The 25,779-nt window shown below is 64.5% G+C and overlaps 1 protein-coding gene across 11 annotated transcripts in view; it reads left to right on the forward strand.

Annotated features, from left to right (window-relative positions):
- The window catches only part of FBRSL1 (fibrosin like 1), an 83,963-nt gene extending 58,184 nt beyond the window's left edge, over nucleotides 1-25,779 (forward strand). For 2 of the 11 annotated variants that reach the window (XM_032654603.1, XM_032654606.1), the window contains 15 exons: nucleotides 11,528-11,573; nucleotides 14,020-14,353; nucleotides 14,468-14,688; nucleotides 15,449-15,517; nucleotides 15,689-15,888; nucleotides 16,610-16,660; nucleotides 16,873-16,968; nucleotides 17,525-17,593; nucleotides 17,752-17,781; nucleotides 17,979-18,050; nucleotides 19,261-19,390; nucleotides 21,351-21,428; nucleotides 21,632-21,715; nucleotides 21,918-22,116; nucleotides 23,687-25,779. In XM_032654603.1, the coding sequence (XP_032510494.1) occupies nucleotides 11,528-11,573; nucleotides 14,020-14,353; nucleotides 14,468-14,688; nucleotides 15,449-15,517; nucleotides 15,689-15,888; nucleotides 16,610-16,660; nucleotides 16,873-16,968; nucleotides 17,525-17,593; nucleotides 17,752-17,781; nucleotides 17,979-18,050; nucleotides 19,261-19,390; nucleotides 21,351-21,428; nucleotides 21,632-21,715; nucleotides 21,918-22,116; nucleotides 23,687-24,521 (2,514 nt within the window). In that variant the 3' untranslated portion in view covers nucleotides 24,522-25,779. Of the gene's footprint in view, nucleotides 1-11,527; nucleotides 11,574-14,019; nucleotides 14,354-14,467; nucleotides 14,689-15,448; nucleotides 15,616-15,688; nucleotides 15,889-16,609; nucleotides 16,661-16,872; nucleotides 16,969-17,524; nucleotides 17,594-17,751; nucleotides 17,782-17,978; nucleotides 18,051-19,260; nucleotides 19,391-21,350; nucleotides 21,429-21,631; nucleotides 21,716-21,917; nucleotides 22,117-23,686 lie in introns of all 11 variants that reach the window. The other 9 variants (XM_032654605.1, XM_032654604.1, XM_032654610.1 and 6 more) reach the window with 9 other exon arrangements.

Here is a 25,779-nt window from a genome sequence, read left to right on the forward strand (position 1 = left end):
CAGTGCTGGCGGGGAAGGCGGCCTGAGCTGCCAGGAGGCTCCGGAGCCGCGCGGCCAGATGGCTGCGGTTGGTGTCTAACTGTTGTTTTATTGGAAAAATACGGGGTGAAAAATTGTGTGGGGCTCGTCAGGCAGCCTGCTGGTCCGGGCCGGCTGCCGTCTGCCTGAGCGGCCCAGCCAGCACCCAGCCCTCTCTTGAGGGGTGTCTGTCTGGCCTGCCCGCCAGGCTCGCCCCTCCAGCCCGCCAGGACGTGCTCCCCGCACTGGGCTGCGGGAACGGGCAGGGCCGGGGATGGGGCCGTCAGGTGGCTGGCCGGAGGGCCGGGTGTCCTCCGAGGGCAGCCCTGCAGCCCCGAGCCTCGGTCTTCGCTTAGTTAAGCGTTGCGAAGGGGGGTTGTGGCGGTGCCTGTGGCTCGGGGTGGAGGCTGGGGCTTGAGGGGTCGGCACTTGCTGCTGAGATGGCCGGGCGGCGTCCGCCCCCCAGGCCCCGGGTCAGCCTCGCTGCTCGGGGCCCTCAGTCTGCAGTGAGCACGGACGCCGGTCCAGGCGCTGACGCCTGATGCCTGACGGGGGCCTCCTCTGAGTCCCCGCCTTCTCGCCTCTGACACGAGGCTCACTGGACCCACCCCTTAGGTCCCTGTGGCAGCAAGGAAAGGGCACGACAGCCCGACAGCAGCTCCGCGCGGCGCCCGGCGTGCATCCCTGCCGCCCGTCTCGGGGCAGCTCCCTCTGCATCCCGGGCCCCGCTGGTACTTGCCTCCCACGCCACCGCCGCCGCCCCCAGTTCCCGCAGGACGCCCCTGCTTGCCCTCGGAGCGTCCCTGCTCACAGAGGTTTCCTCCGTGTGCCGGCCCAGCCCGCTCCCGAGAACACCTTCCCGTAGTCTGTAGGAGGTGCACCCGTCTTCCTCTCTCCCAGCCGCGGGCCCCCCTCCAAGGCTGGGTGCTGGGGGACAGAGGTGCAGGGAGCTGGTGCTCCCCCGTGCAGGGGGTCCTACACCGGTGACCTCACCAGGGTGTCCTCACAGGGGCTCCGGGCTGTGCACCGTGACCTAGGGCTGCTCCAACCAGAGCGTGTCTTCCCACGGGGCTGCCCGAGGAAGAGGAAGGGCCTTTGGCGGTTTGCTCACTGAGGGTCCCAGGCAGGCACTGGGGCGGCACATAGGTCCCAGCAAGGACCACGATCTGATGACTGAAATGTAGCCCGCGCCTCCTGGGCCCTGCACGCGTCAGCTCATTCTGCCCCAGATAACCCTCTGAAGTGGCATCTGTCCTGCAGCCCCACCCTCAGCGAGGAGCCCAAGGTACAGAGTGAGGATCTGCCAGGACCGGAGGCCTCAGGGGAGTCAGGTACCGTCAGGCTACTGTAAGAGTCCCAGCAGGCGAGGGCGGAGGCCTGGGCTGTGGAAGCAGGGGTGGGAGAGGCGCTTGTGTGCTACAACTGCTGTAACAAATTACCACAGACTGGGTGGCCTAAAACAGCTCAGGTTTATAGTTCAGGAGGTCAGAAGTCCAAAATGGGTCTCCCTAAGCCAAAACCAAGGCGTCAGCAGGGCTGGTTCCTTCCGGAGGCTCCAGGGAGAACGTGGTTCCTTGCCTGGCCGGCTTCTGGAGGCTGCCGTGTTCCTGGGCTCGTAGCCTCCTCCCCTCGTCACTCTGACCTCTGCTTCTGAGGTCACGTCTTCTTCTCTGACTCTCCTGCCTCCCTCTTATGAGGTCCCTTGTGACCACGTTGGGTCCATCCAGGCCCACTAGGGCCTGTGGGCTGGGACGCTAGAGCCCGCTGATGCCTTCGGGAACCCACTGCTCCCCTGGGACGGCCCTGGGCGCATGGGGGGCCGCAGGGTGCCACGGGATAGAGGTAGGGGAGGGTCTCAGTCTGGGAGGTGCTGGGTCTGAGGAGCCTGAGGGGTGTCCCAGCATAGGTGAGACAGGTGTGATGGCTGCCAGGGACAGAGAATGGGGGGTGGGCACCGACCCCAGGGGCACCGTCCACGAGCGCCGTGTAGCGTGAGGCCCGGCACAGCAGCGAAGGTGGGAGTGCCCGCTGTGCTCAGCAGAAAGCCGGGTGCGGAGAGTTTAACTTCCTGCTGGGGTCACACAGACCTGAGTGCCCGGCGGGACTTGCACCTGCACCTTCCAGCTGAATGGGAACGCTGAGGCCGAGGAGGAGCCGGGAGGCTGGAGGAGAAGGCAGGAAGACCTCCACGGTGGGGGCCAGCTGCCCCTGCTGCCTCCCCTGCCCTGGCCTTTCCAGAACTAGCTGAGCAGGACCCCGGGCAGCTCCCGCATCCACCTCCAGGTCTCCCCGGGCTCCCGCAGGGATGCACCGGGCTGCCTGGGCGCTTACAGGGAGGTTGTCCTCTGGCCCTGGGGTGTCCATACCCCTCTGTGCCTGGAGGGGTCGTAGCACCTTCAGACGACACCTGCCCTGCTAGCCTCAGAGGGGGCCTCACTGGGCGGGGGCGCCAGGGGCCTGGTGCAGGCTTGCGAGGTGGGTGGTCCTTACCTGGGGGAACCATGGATTGGTCAGGGCACAGGCAGAGGCCAAGCACGTAGAAGAAGCAGATGCTTTCAGAAATGGTCAGAGCTTGAGGGCCAGTCAGGTGGCTGGGGCAGGGGTTAGAGGGCGGCCGAGACCCCCCACCCCGTCCCTGCACGCCCCGGCCCTGCCACGGCGCAGAGCTGGATCAGCGCCACAACGGCGCTGTGCCCTCGGGCCCCCAGCAGGACCGGAGGCGCTGCCCCGAGAGGAAGGGCTTTGCCGTTGCTCTGGCTGAAGAGAGCCAGGCCTCCGTGGCCTTCGTGCAGACGCAGACGCGGCTGGGGACAGGCAGCCGCCGCACGTCCCTGCCCTGCGTCGCGACGCGCGTGCTCCCACGCACGCACACGCACGCCTTCACACCCGCACACGTGCGCGTGTTCGCCCACGGAGTGTCGCACACACGTGCACTCAGCGGGCACTCGCGTGTGCACATACACGGGTGCGCTCAGTGCCCACACGCCCCTCCTGATACCTGGAGCTCATGGCTTCTGCATTAGACACCGGCTGAGAACCCACTCCCCTCAGGGATGGGCTGGTCAGTGAGGCCCAGTGGCTTCAAGGACCATGAGTGCCCAAGGTGGTCTTAAGAATGATGTTTGAAGTGAAGCCGTGTCATTACGGGAAGACAGGCTCCTCCAAGGTCAGGCTGTGGTGGGAGAGGAGCCGGGGGGCACACTGAGACCTTGACCATGACCTGATGGTCAGACCCAGGGGCTTGGTCTGGACCGGGAGACAAGGCCGGGCTGGGGCTGGAGAAGCTCCTAGCTGCTCCCGCTGGTGTCCGGCGCTGGCCCAGCCCTCAGTTGCCACCCGCTCTCCCCACCGCCACTGGCTCCAGGAAACTTTTACTGCCAGGGGTGGGGTCTCCAGGTAGCTGGGAGAGACTGGGTGCAGCCCGGCTGCTCATCTGGAGGAGACGTGATGATGGAGTGTACCTTTGGGGCCCCAAGGATTCAGCTGCTCAACTGGGGGAGGTTGCCTGAGCTGGCGCACCAGGGTCACCGCCCCCAGAGCTCCAAGCTCCGTAACCACTGCCAGCTGACATCTCCAGTGGGAGAGCCCCTGTCCCCACCTCTGGAGGGGCCCCACCACCTACCCGCTGTCATCCCCATGCCTGCTTGTCACTGCAGCTCCTAGCCCAGCTCCCTGTGCCCCACCCAGCCCTGTGGCGGATCCTACAGAGGGGTCTTTTTAAAGACCTCATCGTCCGTCTCCTCCTCAGATCCCACACACATCTCTTCCCGTTGCTCAACACAAATGCCCAAGCTCTCTCATGGCCCTCAAGGCCCTGTGCCCCACCCCACCTCCCTGGCTGGCCCTGCCAGGTTGTTCCTGCCTCGAGGCCTTTGCCCTGGCTGTGGCCGCCCCAGAAGACTCTTCCTTGAGCTCCCCTCAGCTTAGCCTGGTCCTTCTCATGTTTCAGGTCTCAGCTCAGACGCCCCTCATGGGAAGGCTCCCCCAGCTGCCATTCAGATCAGTGCCCGTCACTGCTTTTCACATTGCCCTTTACTGTCTGTCCACCCCATCTGCACTCGTATTACCTGTCTCCCTGTGTATGGCCCTTCTCTCCCACTAGGCTGTGAGCTTGACTCAGGCCTGCCGATGGGGCGGCTTGTTCTTCTGCATTCCATCCCCTAGTCAGGGTCCTGGCTGTGAGTGTAGTTGAGTGTGGCTGCAGTGACAAGTTGTCACCAACTCGGCAGCTGAGTACTACACTATTATCTCTCAGTCTGGAGGCCAGAAGTCCCACAGGAGTGTCCCCGCGGGAGTCAAGCTGTGGGCTGGGCCGGCCCCTCTGCGGTTCCAGGGAGAATCCCTTCCCGGCCTTTCTGAGCTTGTAGAGGCGCCCACATGCCTGGGTTCCCGGCCCCTTCCTCCATCTTCACAGCCAGAGGGCAGCGTCTTCCCGTCTCTCCTCCCACTAGTAAGGACCCTGAGATTAAGCTGTGCCCATGGCATCATCTCCCCATCTCCGGGTCAACTGACCAACCTTAATTCCACTTTGCTGTGTAAGGTTCACAGACTTCTGGGCTTAGGGCCCTTTTGCTGCTGACCCCAGAGGGGTAGATCAGGACACCCCACTGCATGAACACCTTTCCCCTTCGCTGCCAGAGGCCTTGGAGTTGGGCCAAGTGCAAGAGCTCACACCCTGCTGGGGCACGGTGCAGTGGGCACGGGGGCACATGGGCCCGCAGACACCCACCCCTGAGGTACAGCCACCCCCCAGCCTGGGAGTCAGGGTTCTCCCGCCAGAATCCCACATCCCAGGACCAGTCTCTACTGCTCTCCTAGAGGAAGAGCACATCTTGGCTAAACCCACGGACCCCAGGGTCAGACTGCCGGGTTTCCAATCCCAGCCCTGCCACACACCAGCTCCGTGGCCTCCAGCGTGTCACCTCACTTCTCTGTCTCAGTTTCCTCATCAACAAAACGGAGATGACAATAGTATGTCCTCAAAGGATAGGCGTGAGGGCCCAGTGATTTCATGGTTAGAAGCCATTCAGCACGGTGCCACATATGTGCTGTTTTTATGGCAGGAAACAGGGTTTCGTGGTATGATGTTTATGGGGGCGGGGTAAGGGGAATATATGTAATTGGTAAATAATTCAAACAGAACAAAAGGACTTAAAAGCCCCACCTAGAGGCTGGCACCGTTGGCCATTTCTCTTTTACGGTTGGAGATTAACTGTGGGCTGTGTAAGTGCATGTGTCTGCCTGTGTTTTGCCGCCTTTTGAAAAGGGAGCGCTGGCCCAGTGCCCGAGGCTCTGGAGCTGTGTCCCAGGGTCCCATTTGAATGGCTGCGAGCTTCCCCGCTGAATGGACCCGCCTCTGACCACCCAGCTTAGGGCAGGCGTATGCAGGCCCTGAACCTGGGCTCTAAGCTGTGGGTCCCTGGATGCCTCGCCAGAGCTGACCTCCTGGTGCCCCTAGCCCCACAGCAGCTTAGAGGTGGGCTCTCAAACTCCTTCCAGGAGCCCCTCGGCCCCCTTACTCTCCGTGGATTGTTTTACAGCAAGTTTCATGATTGGGAGTTGTGCTGCTGGCGTCCTGGTGTTGCACCTGCGCGCTCTGGAATGTTAGGTGCCATCCCGTGGGCCTGGATCCATGTGGGGCATATACTCGGCCTTCTCAAGGGGCGGTTGTACCCCCTGGATCTGAACTCGGTTTGAGCCCACGGAGCGGCCAGGTGGCTCCGGAGTAGTGGTCAGGGTTGGCGTGTACTCGCAATTACAGTAACTAGTTGGACCCCTTCTCCCACTTTGCATCCCCATTTCGCAGATGGTGAAACTGAGGGCGGAGCTTACATCGGACAGATGTGGGGGCTCTGTTGTCCTTCCTTCAAGTCCCAGCTCCTCGACCTCGCCGCTCCGTGACTCAGTTTTCCCCCCTGTAAACTGGGCGTAGGAGCCATCCATATTCGTTGCTGTGAGCGTCGGAGGAGCCGGCCCATACAGCGTTCGGTACAGCTGGCACCGCGCTCTCTGACCTGGTGACGGGGATGGGACGGCGAACGCTAGAACCCAAGTCCGCGGCCCCGTGCGGGCAGATCTGCGTCTCGGGGCTGGATTAATCGGGCCTGCCCGCGCCGCGCCCCGCCCCCGCCCCGCCCCGCCGCGCTCCCTGGCCGCCGCCTGCGCGCCAGCCAGCAGTGAGCCTGCCGCCGTCGTCCTCGCCGCCTGTGGGCCCTGCGCCGCGCCCGACGGCGTCTGGGAGCCCAGTGCGCACCGAGAGCCGCCCGGAGCGCGCCGAGTCGGCGCGGCGGACGTGCGTGCCCCGCGCGCCCCCGGCCTGGGTTCCGGCTAGGCAGGGCGCCACGGGAGAGGGGCCACCTCGACGGGCCGAGGCTGGCGGTGGCCCGCGTCCATGCCGCCCAGCTTCGACTCCGGCTCCGGCACGGGGACTAGCGGCGGTCGCCTGCAGAGCGCGCCGGACCCGGGGCGCCCGCGCGGTGAGTGAGCGCTGGTGGCTGCGGGGAGGAACTCGGGACTTCGGGGGCCGGGGTTGAGAGAGCAGCCGCCCCTTCTGTAGGAACGGGGAGCGGGAGAGGCCCCCGGCGCTCTGCTCACTCCGTCTCTCACGGGAGCCGGGCGCGCGGAGACCCCACGTACCTCCGCCTGCGCCCCTGGGGCGCACGTGGCGGCAGACCCGCAGAGAGTCCTGGGCCTCGGCCAGGGCGCTGGGGGGCCCGCGGCGGAGGCGGGGCAGGGCGCTGGGGGACGCGCGCCTTTGTCTGCGCCCTGGCGCGGGCTCGGCCGCCCGGGTTCCCGGCCGCCGCCGCGCTCACCTGCCCGGAGTTGGAGCTCTTTGTCTGGGGCGGGGCGCGGCCGGCGGAGTCTGCCGCGTGTCTGGGCCGAGGCTGCCTCGTAGGTTGGGTCCTCGCAAACAAAGCGCGCCTTGACCTCCGCCCGCGGCCGGGATTGCGTATCTCCGGGGAAAGAGTGCTGACCCTGACATTCTCCGTACGGAGCGGGCCCCTTCCACGGGGACCCTGAACTTGCAGCCCGGGGACCTCCAGCCTGCACTTTGGCCTGAAGTGACCCTTTCCTTTCACACCCACACCGGCTCAGTGCCAGGACTGGAGGGTGCCGGCGCTGCCTGGGTCAAGTCTCAGTGGATAATCCTCGAGAAGTTATTAGCACAGATCTGGTGGTTGCGCTAGGGCTGCCCACCCGCCTTGGGTCAGCTGGCCGGCTCCGGACCCCTTGTCCTGGAAGGGAAAGAACCGAGGGACCTCGACCTGGGCCAAGTCCCAGCAGGGGTGGCTTTGTGCCTGTGCTGGGAAGGGCTGGAACCTGAGCCACGGCCTCAGAGGTCCTGGGAGCTAAGGGTGCCTGTGGGTGTTTGTTGAGAGCCTTCTCCAGTGGGCCTGGCTGTGCCTGGCCCGGTATCCCGGCCCTTGCCGTGCGGTGGAAGCCTGCCAGGTCCCTGCCCACGACCCCTGTGGGGACTCGGATCCCTCAGCTTCCCTGAGCAAACTTTAACTTGGGCAGTGTGGCTGGGAGGACCGGACGGACAGGGGACAGTGGCCTTGCCACCTGCCTCCCTCCTTTGCCCGGGTGGCCTCCCAGGGCTCGGCAGGGCCAGGGAAGACGCTCCCCGTCGCCGCTCCTCGCCCCCCTCCACTCCCTCCTCTGCTCCCCTTTCACTTTCCCAGTGTCTGGGGCGCCACCTCCTGGCTCTGGGGCCTTGAAGTGAACCAGAACTGGCCTGGCTGGGCCTCCCGGGCAGGGCAGCGGCGGCGCCTGCAGCCTTAACTGGACTTGCCGCTCTTCCCTCCACCCCCAGTCTCGGACCGAGGGCAGTCCTGCCCCGCAGGAGCAAACGCACTTTCTCACAGTGACACCTCTACCACGTTCCTTTGCGACACCAGCCTTGGTGGGTCGGGGTGCCCTGCTGTATCAGGTGAGGGCTGGCACACCTGCCGTGGAGTAGCCCCCTCCCCCTCCCAGTGGCCCAGCGACCACACCCCTGGGAGCTAATGACAGCTTGCAGGCTGAGCTCATTCATTGCACCTGCTGATGGCACCCGATAAGGCACTGGGGTGGGTTGCTTGCATGGTCAGCACCACCCCCAGGCCCGGAGGGGCTGTCGGTGCCTCAGGTACTGGAGACCTTAAGGGGGCGGCCTCCGGAGAGCAGAGTGGCTGCCCCTGCTCCGGCCCATCTCATTCGGGCGGCGCCAGCCCTGCCCGCTCATGCCCTTCTCCCGCTGGTGCAGGGCAGCAGGCGAAGAGGATTTAAACGTGTGCCAGTGGGGGCGGGGCACCTTCAGACTGACGGGGTCTGGGAAGGCCTGTGGGGACTTGGCTGAAGCCACTGGGTCAAAGGCCCAGACAGGCCGGCCGGCCACACCCTTTTGGGGGCTGGGGGAGAAGCTCACACTGTAGTTTGGGGCAGTGGGAAGGCACTGGAGTGTTTTCAGTCCAGGGTGACTTGTTCTGATTTGGTTTTTAAAGATACTCTTGGCTGCTGTATGGAGAATTAATTTGTGAGAGTGTTAACGAGACCAGCTAGTAATTAAGCAGCTGTCACTCGGGCTGTGTGGCCTCAAGTGGGAGTGTCAACAGGACCCCCTCCTGGGGTCATGGCGAGGGTCCAGTCCTGTTAGGCCTGGGGTTCTTCGGGTGGGAGGAACGGTGACTCATGGGCCTCTGCGGGAGGATACAGGGCTCTGGGGGCCCCTGGCCGTAGCTCCCAGCAGAGCTGGGGCCATGCCTGGTGCAGAGTGAGCTGGCATGAGGTGTCCCCATCCTGGCCCTGAGCGGTAGGAGGGCCGGCGCTGCTGACTCTGCCGTCCTGACCCCTCACCCACCCATCCCCGCCCTCCCCCCCCCCCCCCCCGGGGTCTCCTCGGGCAAGGCCACGATCCAGGCTGCTCACCACGCAGGATGCCTCGGGAACACCCTTAGGAAGAGGTGAAGCCACAGCCTCCCTGCAGAGGGCACGCCGGGCCTCAGCTCCCTGCCCCCCTGGGCGGGGGATCCTCCGCTGGGGACTCCCGCCGGCCTGGCACCGCTGGTTGACAGACGCCCCTCTGGTGCGGGTCCGAGTCCAGCCCGAGGAGCGTGGGCCTGTGTTTTCGGGCTGCGTTCGCCACCTGTTTTCTTCCCAGTGTGGGGTTTCGGGGCGTGGTTAGGCAGGAGGCCCCAGCCCAGCACGAGTGTAAGGGGCACAGCGGTCTGTTCGCGGTTCGCTCTGCACGTTGCCGTCAGCAGGCCTGGAGTGACACGGGCCCGGGGAGCCTCCGTCCGAGCGGCTCCTGCCCTTTCCCACAGACCCGGGCCCTGCCTGTGCTGGGCCTCCTGTGTGCGTCACTGTCTGGGACTCCTGTTTCTGTTCTGTTCACCTGTCAGTCTGTTCTCACCTCAGTCCTCGTCTCATGATTGACTTTCTTGCACCACAATTTACGTGCAACGAAACGCGCCTGTTCTGAGTTTACAGTTTGGTGTTTCGACAAATACATCCCACTACATACCCCCCACCAGAGTCCGACAGAGGATGTCTTCATCACCCCCAGAGAGCTCTTTCACGCTTTTTTCTTTAAGTTTTTTATTTATCATGGTGAGATACACATAACAAAATTACCATCTTAACCATTTTAAGTGTACAGCTCGGGGCATTAAATACATTCATATTGTCGTGCAACCGTCACCACCATCCAGCTCCAGAATTTCTTCATCTTGCCAGACTGAAACTCTGTCCCCATCAAACACTAATGCCCCTCCCCTCCCCCGGCACCCACCAGCCTGCTCTCTGTCTCCATGGACTTGCCTGCCCTGGGGGCCTCATATCGTGGAAGCACACGGGATTTGTCCTTTTGCGACTGGCTTGCTTCACTGAGCCTAGTGTCCTCAAGGTCATCCACGTTGCTGCCAAGTCAAAGTTTCCTCCCTTTTTAAGGCTGAATAATATTTCATTGTGTGTATACACCCCATTTTGTTTATCCAGCCATCTGTTTATGGACACTTGGGTTGCTTCCACGTTTGTTGTTTTTTTTGTTTTTGGGGTTTTTTTAAGTATTTATTTATTTGGCCCGCACCGGGTCTTAGTGGCGGCACTCGGGATCTTCGTTGCCACATGTGGGATCTTTTTAGTTGCAGCAGGCGGGCTCTTAGTTGCTGGCATGTGGAATCTAGTTCCCTGACCAGGGGTCGAACCCAGGCCCTCTGCATTGGGAGCGCAGAGTCTTAGCCACTAGACCACCAGGGAAGTCCCTGCTTCCACGTTTTGGCTGTTGTGAATAATGCTGCTGTGATCGTGGGTGGACAGATACATGTTTGAGCTTCTGCTTTCAGTTCTCTGGACATATGCTCACAAGTGGGATTGCCGCATCATACGGTAGTTCTGTGATTGATTTTTTGAGGAACCTCCATACCGTTTTCCACAGCGGCTGCACCGTTCTCCATTCCCACCAGCAACGCACAAGGGTTCCAGTTTCCCCACGTTGTTCTCGCCAGCCCCGGCTGTTTTCTGTCTTTCTTGATAGTGGACGTCCTGGGGGGAGGCCTCGTGCCCTCTGGTACTCAGTCACCCCACGCCAACAGCGACCACTGTCTGCTTTCTCCCCGAGGAAGCCCACGATGGGGGCATCGGGAGACACTGGAAGCAGAGTGGTGGCGCCCAGGGCGGCGGGAGATGCGAGGATTGGGGTGACTGATCGCTGAAAGGCACGTGGTCTTTCTTTGGGGCTGGAAATGTTCTAAGACAGGCTGAGGTGACGGTCGCTCGCAGCTGTGTGCCTCCAGTGGGCGTGTTGTATGGTATGCGAACCATACCTCAGCGAGACTGAAAACAACATCAGCTGGGGAGAACCGCGAGCCAGCGGTGGGCCACACCCTCACCCCCCCCCCCGTCCTTCCCAAGGCCCTGCACACACAGGGGCGTCTCCCCAGGAGGGGAGCGGCCCAGGGGCCCATCAGAAACGGCCACGTTCCCCCCTGAAGTGGGCTGACCCCACTCCACCTGGATGCTCAGTGCATCATGGTGGCCGGGGTCCCCAGACCTGTGACGCAGCATGTCTGGGGCGTGGCAGGTGATGTCCCGCAGCCTGGGGCTGGGGGGCGGGGGCATCCCAACTCTGCTCCCCACCCCACCCCCCGCCACCTCCAGTGCCAGGCCTAGCGGAGCCCTCAGGTTCCTGGTGCCGGCTCCGCGGGTTGGTGCCCCGATTCCCAAGTCCTAGCTCCCCACCCAGCAGGGCCACGCTGAGCCCCTGCATCCCTGCTGAGTGGGGCATCCTTGGTTCCCTGATCACAGGCCGAATGACCTGTGTCCGAGTACTTGCAGCTGGGCCTGGGCGTGGTCACCCTCCTCCATGGGGGCTGTGGGCACAGAAGGATGTGTTCTGCCAGGCTGGGCGGCCCTTGTGTGCACAGAACCTGCCCAGACCTGTTTCCTGGGTGCCGGGGGCAGGGGGTGAGGGCCAGGTTCACCCCAGCGCTGTAGGTCTCTCTGGCCTCTGACCCTCCTCTCTTTCTTCCAGGCGTCTGTGGGCTCCGAGAAGCTCTTTGCCCCGGCAGCCGATAAAGGTACGTGTGTCCCTGGGCTCCTGGCCTCTAGGAAGGGACAGGACACATTCCTGAAGTCCGTGGCGGCCCCCAAGTTAGGCTGTCTTGGGTTTCAGGTGCAGAGCCTCAGGCAGGAGTTGGGTGCTGTCATTTACTGAGGGATGCAGCCCGCCCCCCCCCCCCCCCCCCCCCCCGCCAACCCCCGGGGAAAACCCCAAGGAAACAAGGGAAGCTGAGAACGGGGCCAGTGTCTCGGCCAGAGCTGGGCAGTGCTGGAGCGGCGGTTCCCAAAGCGGGGTCCCTGCACCGCTCGGGACCGTGAGGAATGCACTTCCCCGGGCTCAGGGGCTCTGGGGTGGCCAGAGCTGGCTCGGGATGCAGCCCCGCCAGCACACCCAGGCCCTGGCCAGTGAGCCCCGAGTGGCATGGCGCAGGTACCCAGCATCTCACTGTCCCACAAAGCTCTTCTGGCAGGCACTGCTCTGGAGGGTGGATGCCTGGCCACGGTCCCATCAAGGCCAGGATAGGCCTTTGTGACCCAGCCTGTCGGCTGTGGGCTGTGGCCGGGAAGGGGGTTTCACTGGACCCAGCGCAGAGAAGGGGCCCTTTTGCTTGGAGGGCTCCCTCAGGATGTGACCACACAGGACAGGCCTTGGGGCACCCACAGCCCTGTGGGTCCTGCTGGCCTGGTAGCCGGGCATGGCCTCTACGTGCCTTGAACTCAAGAAGCCCCTTCCTCAAGTCAGAGCATCACAGCTGAGCAGACGCCTGCTGGGGAGTCTGGGTAAGGCGGCCCACCAGAGGCTCCGAGGAGCCAGGCACGCTCAGCTGGCCTTTCACACGGAATTAACGTAGGGCGCATCCGTTTCAACAAATGACCACAAACCGCGCAGCTTGAAACAACAGACGTCCACCTGCTCGTGGTTCTGGAGATCAGAAATCTGGAGTCAAGTGTGTGCGGGGCTGCGCTCCCTCCAGAAGCTCCGGGGGAGGGGTCCCTCCTGCCTCTTCCAGCTCCTGGTATCGCCGGCAAACCTGGGCGTCCCTGGCTTCTGGCTGCATCCTTCCCGTCTCTGCCTCCGTCTTCACGAGGCCTCTTCCTCTTCTGTCCCTTACGAGGACACTGCCACTGGATTTAGGGCCCACCCGATTCCAAGCTGATCTCATCTTGAGATTCTTAGCTTGATTACGGCTGCAAAGACCCTTTTTCCAAATAAGGTCACAGCCACAGGTTTGGAGGTTATGATACAGCAGAGCTCAGGGGACTCTGGGCTTTGAGGCGCCCAGAGAGGTGCCTAGTGGCGGAGGGCGGGGGGTGATGAGCGGCAGTGCTCGTGCTCTTCCAGTGGCAGGAGGCTCTTCGAAGGTTCCAGGCGTCTCCAGAAGGGCTGGGGCACTCGTGGTGCACGTGGGGTCACGTCCAGGTCTGCATGGCCCATGCCTGCCTCTTCCCATTCTGATGGCTGCTCTTACTTTGTGAGGGCCTCGTGTGGAGATGTGCGAGAGGCAGGAGGGGACAAAGGGCTAGCGTCCCTGGGCAGCTGTGAGCAGCACGTGGGCTGAAGCCAGCGGTCCTCTGTTCCTGTCCTTTTGCAGGAGTGGTGGCATTGGCCTCCTCTGTAGGTGCGTCCCTAAGCAAACAGACCCAAGGCAGAGGGAGGTGTTGCCCTAGGGAAGGAGACTTCCCAGAGGCTCCAGACCTCTCACCTCTTTGCCAGCCTGGGTCACACTGTCCTGCAGCTGCAGGGGAGGCCGTGGCCAGCTCTTCACTCAGCGTGGCAGCCCAGCGACCTGAATTTCCACTCCTCCTGGGGACTGGGATGCTGCCCCGTGCAGGCAAAGCTGCTCACACGGGTGGGGCTGCCCTCCGCCTGGCCGCTGGGGCTGTGACCTGAGGCCTCCCTTGTAGCAGTTTCAAAAGGAGGGTCTGAAGTGAGCTGGCTGGAGCTCAGGCCCAAGGGCAGGCCCGCAGCTCGGAAGGGAGCAGAGGCTCGGGGCGGTGACGAGGGGGGCGGTGTTGGCCCGCAGCAGCTTCCTCCCGACAGACCAGGCAAGGCGTGTCATCCGGAAGTCTCCCCCAGGGCAAGGGCCCACAGAGGGCTTAGGCCAGGGGTCACCGGGTGGGTCCCGAAGGAGCAGCCCCTAGCACAAGTGAAGCTCCTGCCAGACGAAGGAAGGGCGACAGAATGAGCTGGGAGCCCAGCGCCCTGCCTGGCCCGGCTTCCTCGTGCACCTCCGTCTCCCTCTGTAAAATGGGGCCGGGACAGCCCCTGCGCTGGGATCTCCGTGGGCAGGAGGTGCAGCACACTCCCTGCGGGTCGGCCCTCGGGGCAGGTGGCCTGGGGGGCGGGGGTACCGAGGTGTTGTGGGCGGGAGCTCCGCGCGGCGCATCGCCCCGTGGGAAACAGTCCTGGAGGGCATTCAATGAGCCAGGACCCGGGCTCACTCCGGCCCCCTCTCTCCGCAGGACCCACGCTGGGCGAGAAGTCCGAGGCCAAGTCTGGGGCGGCGCCCAAAGTCTCGGGCCTGGAGCGCAGCCGCGAGCTGAGCACCGAGCCGCCCTTCCTGCCCCCTGTGCGCAGCCCCGCGCCGGTCCTGCCCTCCGCCGGCCCCGCGCCCGGCGCCTCGTCCAGCCCACCCGTCAAGAAGGAAGCCCCGGGCCTGCCCCGCCTCACGCCGCAGCCGCAGCCGCCGCCCGCGCCCTTGCAGACCCGGGCCTCCCTCCCGACACACGTGCCTCTCCCCCCGGGCGCCTTCCCGGGCCCCGGCGCGGCAGCGCACAACGGCCTGCACAGCCTCAGGTGGGCGCGGGGCGGGGCCCGCGCAGCCGCAGGTGGGCGCGGGGCGGGGCCCGCGCAGCCGCAGGTGGGCGCGGGGCGCGCCGCCGGCCGGGCACTGAGCGCCCCTCCCTGCAGCAGGAGCAGCAGCGCCAGCAGCGGCGCCAGCCTGGGGCTCGCGAAGCACGCGTCCCTGTCGCCTCACGGGCCGGGCCCCCACCTCTCTACCTCACACTTGGCGCTCCGCTCGCAGGCCCAGCACCAGCACCACGCGGCGGCCATGTTCGCCGCGCCCCCGACACTGCCCCCGCCCCCGGCGCTGCCGGCCAACAGCCTGGTCATCCCAGGACACCCCGCCGGTAGGTCCGGGCGCCGCTGGTGGGGCAGCAGGGTTACTGTTCCCCTCCACTGTGGGATCCTAATCCCCGGGGGGAGGGAAGCGGCCCCTGGGGAGGGGCCGGCCCCCACCCAGCTGGATGGCAGCCCCCCAGCAGCCCATAGCGCTAGCAGGCCACCTTGCCCAGGGCAGAGGAAGCTTCCTGCCAGGGCCTCCGATGTGTGTGCGCGCGCGCGCGCACACACACACACACACACACACACACACACAGATACAGATGCTCACATGCGTACACGGACACAGACATCCCTTGCTCCATTCTGAGCCCTTGCCAGGCCTGGTCGGGCAGTCTGAGGCAGGGGATTGGTGAAACCTGGAGCTGCTCCGTGGTCATGGCAGTGAGGGCTCCCAGGGCCTGCCGTGGCTCTTCCCATCCACCGTCCCTGGGCTGCTGGGCGGGTGGGGGAAGGGAGGAGGGTTGAATGGTGGAGGAGAGGGGCCCCAGGTGAACAGCAGCTGGCCTGGCCCAGCTTGGCCTCTCCCTCCCTGCCTGATTCCAGCAGGGGCTTCCTCACGGCCAAATCTTAGGTCACTAAGGATTTCTCTGTGGGTCTCCCAATTTTTTTCTAAAATCTTGTCGGCCTAGCTTGGGTTGGGGCAGCTCAGTGCCCCAGGATGGGACCAGGAAACTGGTCCGGGGGTGCTGGGACGGGCAGGGCTCCCCTTCAGGGCTGTCTCCGGGGGCTCCCAGGGTGGCTCACGGTGTTCTCTCTTGCCTTTAGATGCCAGCCTGTTGATCTCATTCAGCCAGCCAATCATGTATTGCCAGCCTCATTCGGGGATTCTGATTGGTACTTGGTCACAGGCACCTCTCTTACCTCCACCCTGGGGCCCGCACGTAGCGAGCGGCCACCACGGCTTGGCCTGCCGAAACCGGGAGTGCCAGCAGGTGACTATCCGCCTCGCCCCGCCGGGAGCCCGCGGCCGACGTGCCTCTCTGTCTCTCTCTTTTTCTCTTGTAGATCACGAGCTGCTCAGGCAAGAGCTGAACGCGCGTTTTCTGGTCCAGAGCGCCCCCCTGGGCCCGGGAGCTCTGCTGCGGGCGGAGTTCCACCAGCACCAACACACACACCAGCACACACACCAGCACCAACACACATTCGCCCCCTTCCCTGCCGGGCCGCCCCCGACGCCGCTCCTGCCGCCTGCCGCACCCCCGCCGGTGCGTAGGCTGCGTGCCGGCGGGGCGGGCGGGCGGGCGGGGGCGGCCCGGGCGCAGGACACGCAGCAGGCACACGCAGACGCTCTCTGCACGCATGCAGGCTGACACCATCCCCTTCCGTCCGGCCATCCGTCCAGCTTCTTCTCTCGTCCCCCCCCCGCCACCCGCCCCGGGTCATGCCTTGAGGTTCCCCATCCTGAGCCGTTCTTTCGGGCTTGGGGAGCACCGCGTGTCCACACGGCCGTGGGGCCAGTTGCACCCACATGGGGTCCTCAGTGTCTCCACTGGTAGCAGGGCTGCAGGTCCGGAGGCCCGACAGGACTGAGGGGCTACGGGAGCCAGGACTCTTCCCATGTTCCTTGTCCTCGAGGTCTCATGCCCTGAGCCAGCTGCCGTGGGGCAGGGTCCCCTCTGCTCCCGCCCAGCTTTGCTTGGTCGCTCAGTAGTCTGACAGTGGCCTCGGTGTGTCCTGCAGCCTAACCACGGCCTTGGGCTCCATGCCCTCGCCCCCGCCCCCGCCCCAGTCACGGCCACAGACACCAGATGGGCGAGTCTGCGCCTCCCGTGCTGGGTCCACTAGAACAGGGAAGGCCAAGGGGCAGCACCCTCGGGGAGCCTAGGGGACAGCTGGCTGAAGGCCAGCAGCCTTGCTCTGGCCACTGCCTGGCTGGAGGGCGTCAGCGTGGCCGGAGGCCTCACTCTCTGTCTCCTTCCCTTCCAGTTTGACAAGTACACGCCCAAGCTGGACAGTCCCTACTTCCGACATTCCAACGTGAGTGTCCCTGTGCGCTCTGAGCTCTCCAGGCAGGGTGAGGGGTGTGGAGGGCGGCGGGGCTGTGCCGTGTCCGTGTAGCCTCCCACCCAGTGCAGGGGTGACGGGGTGGGGACCAGAGGGCTGGGCCCGGCGTCCCTGCCCTGGGCGTCCAAGCGTCCAGCAAGGCCCCAGCGAGGCCCCTGGAATGCCCCTCCCGCCTTCTCTTGCAGTTTTTCCCGCCCTTCCCTCCAGCCGTCCCAGGACTGCCCGCCCTGCTCCCACACCCAGGTCCCTTTGGATCCCTGCAGGGTGCTTTTCAGCCCAAGGTACCAGCTGCTCCCAGGAGGGGGGTGGGCACGGTGGGTGGGGTCTGCAGGACCGCCCCGCCCCCAGCCAGCCCTCGCCGTCCCGGGGCAGCTCCAGCCGCCTCGCACGTGGTTGCGTGTGTCGTGACCCCGGGTGGCCCCCAAGGGGTCTTCACCTCAGCGCAGAACATCCTGACCCTTGGGGCCCTCTGTGCCCCACGGGGCCGGGAGAGCGTGGCTTCGCTCGTTCTCACCTCCTGCTGGCAGCGCTCGGGGTTGGGGTACGGATGGCGGCAGCTCAGGGACATCCTCGCTGCAGGAGGCCCAGGCAGGAAGCACCCCCTACGCCCCAGGACCAGGGACTGGGCTTGCTCCGCTCACCTGGCCTGAGGCGGGGCTGCCTTGGCCCTTGGGGAAGCCCCTGGCCCAGGCACGTCGATCAAGAACCTTTTCAGAAACCTCCGGATAGGATATGGTGGGACTCCAGGCCGCCCCTGGGTGGCGCCTGGGGGCTCTCGTGCCGCCTGGGCATGGGGCCTGCAAAGTCATCTCGTGCCCTGTCCGTCTCTCCCCTCAGACTTCAAACCCACTCGAGCTAACAGGCCAGGCCAGTGCTGTTAACACCCTCCTACAGAAAGCCCCCGGGGTAGGTGGCAGCGGTGCCCGTGCCTCCTTCCTTCTCTGGTGGGCATTCCCGCCGGCGTGGCTCCTCGTGGAGGCCCACGTAGTCCTCTCCCCCCGACCCCCCGGGGCTGGGCTGCTTGCAGAGCCTGGGTCTAATGCTTCTTCCTCTGTCGATGGCAGGTGTCAGACCCATACCGGACAGCAGTCAGGGTGAGTGTGCGTATGCCTGCTTGCCTCACCTTGGGAGGAAGGGGCCTGGCGGGACCTCAGGGAAGGTCCAAGGCCAGGGAGGACTCTGGGTGCCTCTTGAGTGGCCACAGGGGTGCACCGTGACAGCAGGAATCTGGGGTGGGGGGAGCGAGGAGGTCCTGGCCTCGAAGCTGAGCCCGTCGCCCGCCCTGTCGCAGAAGCCCGGGAAGTGGTGTGCTGTACACGTGCAGATCGCCTGGCAGATCTACCACCATCAGCAGAAGCTAAAGGTGAGCCTGGGTGCGCATGCTGCCGGCCAGGCCTGCGGCTCAGAGGCTGCCCCTCGCCCCGGCGCTGTGCTGGGCTGTGAGGGCTTGGAGGTGGGGAGGGGACAGGACAGCGGTGTGTGGGGAACTCAAGGCCACTTCCCACCTGGCCGCCCAGGGTGACGCAGGCAGGGGTTTGGGAGGAGCTGACTCTGGGGGCCTCCCCACCATCAGTTGAGTCCTCCCAGTGGGCCGTCGGCCCTGTCCCCTTCTTCCCCCCAGGCGTCTATTAGCACTTGGGCCTGCTGTGTGCCTGGGTTTTTAGCCAGGGGCAAAGATGACCAAAAGCGCTCGCGGAGCCTTCGTGCTCCTGGGGCTGGGGCGGGTGACAGGTGGTGAACAGGAACCCAGCTCGAGGCCGTCCCCCTCCCGGCAGGTGGTACCAGGCGCCCTGGCCGAGCGACACAGGGAAGTGGGAGACCTGGGGACCCACAGCTGGGGCAATGGGCCGGGACGGGACCCTGCCCTCGTATCGCAGAAGGGTCTCCGTGCTCTCGTCTGCCGTCTCAGATAACACGTTACCGCACACACAATACTTTTAACTCATCACGTCCTAAATTTGCTACAAAGGCCCAGTCACAGAAAGGGATTTATGACAGAGTATTGTGGGATTCAACATGCAGACGCTCAGCCACCTAGAAGGCACAGTGAAGGAGCGGGGGTGGGGCAGGTCCCCAGCTAGGGCCCAAGCACCCGCTCTGTCGCTGCTATCTCGGCAGATAGAACTCACCTAGCCCCATGCCTCCTGCGGCCCTTGTGACCCAGGGACGGGCTTCGTAGTTCTGTTCAACTTCAATAAACTTGAATCTTAATACTGAAGGTAAATTTAGTCATCGGAAAACTGGAACGACTTGGGTGTGGGATGTACGTTTCCAGCTCAATTTTACAAAATCTAAACAAAGTATTTCCAGTGAAAATGTAGCATCCAAATTGAGATGTGTTTTAAGTGTAAAACACACCAGCTTTCAAGAAGCGCATGAAAAGGAGTGGAACACCCCAGTCAGGACCTTCCTGTGTCAGTCACACGTGGCGTTCGGTTATCCTGCATCTGCTGAAACGCCGTCAGGATAAATCTTACCTGTCTGTGCGCTCACTGGGCAAGGCCAGCGGAGCAGGTAGCTTCCCACCTTGCTGTCAGCTCACCGGCGGCCCCTGCGTACACTCTGTCCCGCAGATGCAGCTGGGCCCTCACAAACTGGACGCGGGCGCCAAGCTGGACTTGTTCAGCAGACCCCCTGCCCCGGGTGTGTTCGCCGGATTCCACTACCCGCAGGACCTGGCCCGGCCCCTCCTCTCCAGCTCAGGTAAGGCAGCCTGGCTCGTGGGCCCTGGGGGCTCGGCCACCGTACAGGCCGGGGGGCGGCCGGGCGGAGGCGTTCTCACCTTTTTGCTCCAGCGGCGTTCTTGTTTCTCCGGCCGTAGCTGGTGGGTCCTCGAGCTTCTCCCCCTGCGGAGACTTCCCCCGCCAACCTGAGCCCCGCGTGGACTCTGGCCAGGATGCCCTCCTCTCTGGGGCGTCCTTCCCGCTGTCCCTCCCAGGAAGGGTCTGGCTTTTCTCTCAGAACCCGTGTGCTCGCCCCCCAGCAGCCGCGCCACAGCCTCGCGGCGTCAGGGTCCCTGGGACTACCCCAGGCTGGCAGTGCTCCCAGGACTCGGCACAAGTCACACTCCAGCCCTGGCTGTATGCGTTGCAGCCTCGGCCGGGAAGAGGAGGAGGGTGGAAATGGGCGGGTGTCTCCCGAGCACTGCCCCAGGGGCCCCAGGACGCACTTCATTCCCCAGAGAGGAGCCATGACAACACATGAGAAGCGCTGTCTCCCAGAGAAGCTCGTGGAGACCCACTGCCCAGGGTTCTTACTGGGGGCCGTTCACGTAGGCAGCTTTGCCTGCATGGACCAAAACCCGGACTCCCAGAAGGAGAGCAGGTGGTCACACAGACCACCTTGTTTGCACAAGCAACTGAGCTTCCGTGAGGCCTTCCTATCAGAGGGAAGCGAGAAACCTGCTGGAACCCGAGTTCCCAGGCGCCGGCCGAGGGCAGCCGAGCAGCAGGCCTTTCCGAGGTCAGCGGCCTTGAGCCCTCGCTCCGGGGCTGCTGCTGCTTCCTCCCCAGCTGTCAGGCCCTCAAAGGACGTCCCCTCCTCAGAGAGCCCTCCCTGACTGTTCCTCGGACACCTCCCCCCGCCCTTCTCCAGGCTCATGTACGCTCACCCCCGCCCGCTGCCCCCTTGCACGTGGACACGTGGTCCATGCGGGCAGCCCGTCGGCGCACAGGCATGATGGGTGTCACGCTGGCCGGCTTGGTGAGCGTGGCGCCTCTTCCAGCCCCGGCTCCACCACCCTGATGGCCTCCAGACCCCAGCCAGGCGTCAGGGCCCCTCAGAAAGCAGAGGGCCTCCCATCTGGGCCAGAGCCCACAGGCTGTGGCCTGGGCCCCTCTGTGCTCCTCACCCACCCATGGCCCTGTCGTGCACCATCCTCTTTAGCCCTGGGGCCAGCTGTCTTCCGAACTTTGACTTAAGGTCGCTTGGAGGTGAGGTCAAGTTTCTAGCTGGGAGCTCTCTGGGGACTCGAACCTGCGTGTGTCTAGGTGGAGGAGCCCGCCTGTGACGCACACAGCGCACCACTGTTGGGGTCCCCACAGGTGGAGGGAGCTGGAGGGACACGAGGGGGCGCCCACGTTACTGGTCTCGCCAGGCACTCACTCCTAGGCTACGGGGTGGGGCACCCTAGGCAGCAGAGTCGGCCCCTGACTCAACAGGCCCCGTCTCCAGACTGGGCCTACCGGCTGCCCTCCAGGTTCGGTCCTGAGGGGCGTCGGGGGAGCCGGGGCCGTTGCCATCGTGACGCTTGTGGACTGTGGCCTGCAGCCAGGGGACGCCACAGGACGAGCTGCGGCCTCGGGCAGCTGTGACTCTGGCCAGTGTCCGTCAGCACCCAGGCCGCACCCACTGTTAGGTGACCGGGACTGTAGCTCTGGTCGGAAACTCCAGGGCCGCTGGCTTCGGCAGAGCCCCCTGAAGGCTCGATCGCAGGCCGTGTCTCTGCCCTTTTTCCTCTGGGGGCTCCACTGCTGTCAGCACCTGCCTCTCTGCTCCGCCCCCTCGGGGTCCCCCAGGCTCCGGGGAGATGAAAGCCCACCTCCTACCTGGTCACATGCCTGCAGTGGGAGGAACAGCCGCCCCGGGCGCACCTGCCCTTGGCAGGAGCCGCAGTCGAGGTCCCGGCTGCACTCCGGCCTCCAGCAGCCTGTCCCCCTCTCAGGTGCCGCCCATCCGACCACCAGCCCGTTCGGACCTTCAGCCCATCCCGGCAGCTTCCTGCCCACTGGTCACTTGACGGGTAGGTGCCCCTTGAGGTCCGTGCGGTCTGGCTGGCCTGTGCTGACCTCAGGGCTGGGGGGATGCAGGTGGGTGGGGAGATGACCCCAAAAAGCAGGTACCCCTCCGATTGCAGAGGTAGCGCCTGCCAGCTTCGGGAGCCACGGGGTGTGGGGAGGGTCCGGTGCGCACGTGGGGACCCCTGAGCCCTCGTTACCCCCACAGACCCTTTCAGCAGATCAAGCACCTTCGGGGGCCTGGGGAGCCTGGGCAGCAACGCCTTCGGAGGCTTGGGCAGCCACGCGCTGAGTGAGTGACTGCGTCCCCCCTCCCCGCGCATGCGCCCTCACTTCGCGCACGCCTGCGTGGGGCAGGGCCGCCCCGACGCCGGGCGCACGGACCTCTTTTGCCGGCTCCTTGGGGCACGTGTAGGTCTGAGGTCGGGAATCTCCGTGTGTGTGCGCCTCCCTCGCAACCCGGCCTCACGCTCCCACCGCCACCCACCCCCCAGCTCCCGGTGGCAGCCTCTTTGCCCCCAAGGAGGGCCCCACGCTGCACGGCCTGCCCAGCCCCCGCGAGGCCTGGAACCGGCTGCACCGGGCGCCGCCCTCGTTTCCCACGCCACCCCCGTGGCCTAAGCCTGTAGACGCCGAGCAGGTCTCAGCCCTGACCAACCACGACCGAGAGCTGGACAAGAGCAGGGAGGAGCGGTGAGTGGGGACCCTCCGCTCTCCCATCCTGCCGGCTTCCTGCCCCCGCAGACCCTAGGCAGCTCAGCTGAGCCGCGCGTACCTGCCCGCGGGGCACACTGAGCTCTGCCCTCAGTCTCCTTGGTTGGGAGGCTGTGAAGTCTGTATCCTCAGGGCCCGGGAAGAGTAGGGGAAGGGGACCCCACACCCAAGCACTCTCCATTCTACCTGCACAGAGGACCCTTGCTGGTGCAGGGTCTGGGCAGGCACCATCCAGGGCGGGGGTTCGCTCCCTCCGAGGCCTTGGCGGGGACCGTGGGCTTGTGGACCACAGCGGGGCCTCGAGGGACTTCAGATATCAGCAGGGCAGAGGATGCCGTTGCACGCTGCAGGGGGCTGCTGAGCCACCAGAGGGCCCGAGTCTGGGAGGTACACCTGTGGGCAGGTGGATGGGGGCTGAGCTTGTGCGTGCCTCCCTACCCCCAGCCCCATGCGTTGCAGAGCTAGGCCAGGGCAGGGGAGGTGGTAGCCACGTTCTGAGGTCAGGGGCAGAGGCTGGGGCTTGAGTGTTCTTGAGTCGTGGCCCGCCACGTGGACTGGAGCAGAGGGCTCCCTGTTCGGCCCTTCCACCCAGGTCCTGTGCCCCCATTCCTGAATGTGGAGCATTTCACTCATGGGTAGTGCTGCGTGCCAAGCACTGGGTGCACAGGGTGCACAGGGTGGAGCTTGAGACAGCAAGGAGAGAGAGGAGATGACCTAGAATCAGCCTGGAAGACGGTGGGGATGTGTCGCAGAACCCAGGAAGGGTGCCAGGGAGCAGCCCAGGGCCTGCCCACCTCCTACAGCCACAGCACTTACGCCACAGCGGGTCAGGAGCCCGGGGAGTTGCAGGTCCCCCATGGGGACCTCAGGGTCAAGCGGGTGGGGCTCGAGTAGAGTGATGGTGGCCAGGTGCAGCACTGAGGGTTGGTCAGGGGGCCGGGGGACCTGGGGACTCCCAAGGGGAAAAGGAGCCTCGGATCTGACCCAGTCAAGCCCAGCTGCCCTCCCAGCCCTTCATCAAGGTGGGGGCCGTGCCCATCGTGCTCCCAGCTCAGGGGCAAAGGACTAAAAAGTACAGGGTGAAAAAACAACAACAGGGTGGCGCCTCGGGTGAGAACCAGCCTGCAGTGGGGTGGGTGGAACTGTGGTGACCGCAGCCAGGCCACACGCTCCACGTGAGGAAGGATTTGCAGGACCCTGTTTCTGCAGCGGGTCTGGGGCCGGCTCAGGGGCTCAGTGGCCTGGGACCCCGTGGAGCGCTCTGCGGTTCTGCTGCAAAGTCGGTCTCCGTGGTGCTTGTGGAGGGGAAACAGGCGTGGGGTAACTCGTGGGGACGTGGGTTGTGGTCACCACGTGTTGACGGGGTCCCACTAGCAGTGATTCCATGGGAGCCGGGGGTGCTAAGCGGACCCCACACGCACGCAGGCAAGGACCCTGAGGTCACTACGGCGGGCAGTGGCCTCGCCGCGTTGAGGTGGGAGCTTTGTGTCAGGGGAGTTCGCTGCAGGGTGTCCCGCCAGGCTGAGGGGTGCTGTCTTGTCGCTCCCAGGGACCTCCTGGAGAAGACGCGCCTGCTGAGCCGGTCCTCGCCCGTGGCCGCCGTGGGCCACCCGGGCAGTGGCCTCCTGCTCCGCGGCCAGGGCGAGCCGGGCCGGCCCGGGGTGTCTGCCGAGCGCGAGGCCGAGCCCCGCGTCAAGGAGAGCCGCTCCCCGGCCCGGGAGGACAGCGCCAAGCCCAGCAAGGCGGCCCTGGGGGACGGCCTCCGCCTGGCGGGCCTCCTGGGCCGTGAGCCGGTGAAGCCGCTCGAGGCGGCGGCCGAGCGGCCCCAGAGCGACGTGAAGGTCAAGGAGGAGCGCGGGGAGGACGGCGACGCGCCCCCGCAGCCCGGCCCGGGCCCCGCGGGCCGCGAGCGCCCAGCTTTCGCCTGGGAGCCGCCGCGGGACGTCTACCGCGGCCCCGAGCCGCCCCGCCGCGCCCCGCTCGCCCCGGGACCCGCCGCCCTCCTCGAGCCGCCCGAGCGCCCCTACCGCGACCGCGAGCCGCACGACTACAGCCCCGAGCGCTTGCGGGAAGCGCGCCGCGACGAGCTGGAGCGCGCCCGGGCCGCGCACCTGGACGGCGCGGCGCTATTGCCCGCGCTGGGCGCCCTGCACTACCCGCGCCTCGCGCCGGCCGCCGCCGCGCTGCACAACGGGCTCCTGGCGCGGACCCCGCCGGCCGCCGCCGCCTCGCTCGGCGCGCCGCCCCCGCTGGTGGCCGCGGCCGGGCCCCCCACGCCCCCGGGGCCGCCACGGAGCAGGACTACGCCGCTCGGGGCCCGCGCGCCCGGCGAGGCCCGCGACTACTCCCCGTCGCGCAACCCCCAGGAGGTAGAGGCGCGGTAGTGGCCGCGGGGCCGCGCCCGCCGCGCATGCGGAGGTTCCTCCACGAACGAACACACTGCTGTCGACTAACCTAAACGTCTGTTTCTAGAACTTAAGCACAGTTCCATCGGTCCTGGGGCGATGCTCGCTCTTCCACTCGCAGCCTGCGGAGTTGGGGGTGTCATACACAGCTCTTCTGGGGGTGGTCTTTTGTTTTCCGAGCTTGAGATGAGGCTACTGGAAAAAAAATTCAAGTTTGTACCTTTTTTCCCACAGGTGAGAAGCGTTTTTAATAGATTTGTATTTTTTTCAACTTTGTGCTCTTTAGACATTTAAATGAAACAAAAAAGACTTTTGCTTTTTAACTTTTAGTTTGCTTTTGCGATTTAATGGCCTCAGAGCCCCAGGGGTTTTTTTTGTCTTATTTATGGAGAAGAAAACGGTCATTTTGTCCAGCGCACTGTGATGTCCCCACTCAGGCCCGGCCCTGGCCCTCCCTTGGTACTTGGAACCGAAGTTACAGATATATATTAAGATAATTAATAATGTACAAAACTTTATTTGCCTTATTATGCAGAAGTGTAGAAGGGTTTCTTTTTCGGTTTGTTTTTTTAAAAAAAAACACAAACAGTGTAAATAGTCTGTTAATATAAATATATGATGTTATTAAATTCTTTACCTGGGTAGACTTTATAAAAACGGTTTCTAGAAACTCCTCTGGTTATCTGTTTAACGTGGTCACAAAAACCCACCCGCTGTCACTTGGAAATGCCCTGAGACGTTTAACTGCAGCACCGTCCTTCAACTATGCAAGCGCTCAGGGCGGCCGGGCCGCCGGGGGGACCACGGAGCGGCCCTGGGACGTGTGTGCACCTTGTGCTAACTGTGCAGCGTCCTCGGGATCCACCCCAGACAAGTAGGGCTTGGGAGGTGAAAAGGCTAAAGGCACAAAAGAAGTAACTTCTCACGGAGGACATCAGCAGACGTTTGTCTCATGTTTTCCCACCGGCCAAGGCCTTGGCATGATTTCCTTTTGGTTTCAGGCTTACTTTCATAACCCCGTGAATGTCACCATGCCCTGTTGTCAGCGTACCTCGTTTGCTGGCATCCACACCTGTGTCCTCGGCGTTTGAGCCTTGGTTCGGCCATCTGTAGCTGTTTGCTTTCTTCGGTTCTGTATCCTCAACCCTGTGTTTCCACTGTAGACTCCGGTTATTTTAAACATTCTGTTCTCACATCAACCAATGAAGGTAAATACAGCCTTGATTTTGGATGGACA

This window comes from Phocoena sinus, chromosome 14 (genome assembly GCF_008692025.1).
Source record: "Phocoena sinus isolate mPhoSin1 chromosome 14, mPhoSin1.pri, whole genome shotgun sequence".
In the NCBI taxonomy this organism is placed as follows: domain Eukaryota; kingdom Metazoa; phylum Chordata; class Mammalia; order Artiodactyla; family Phocoenidae; genus Phocoena; species Phocoena sinus.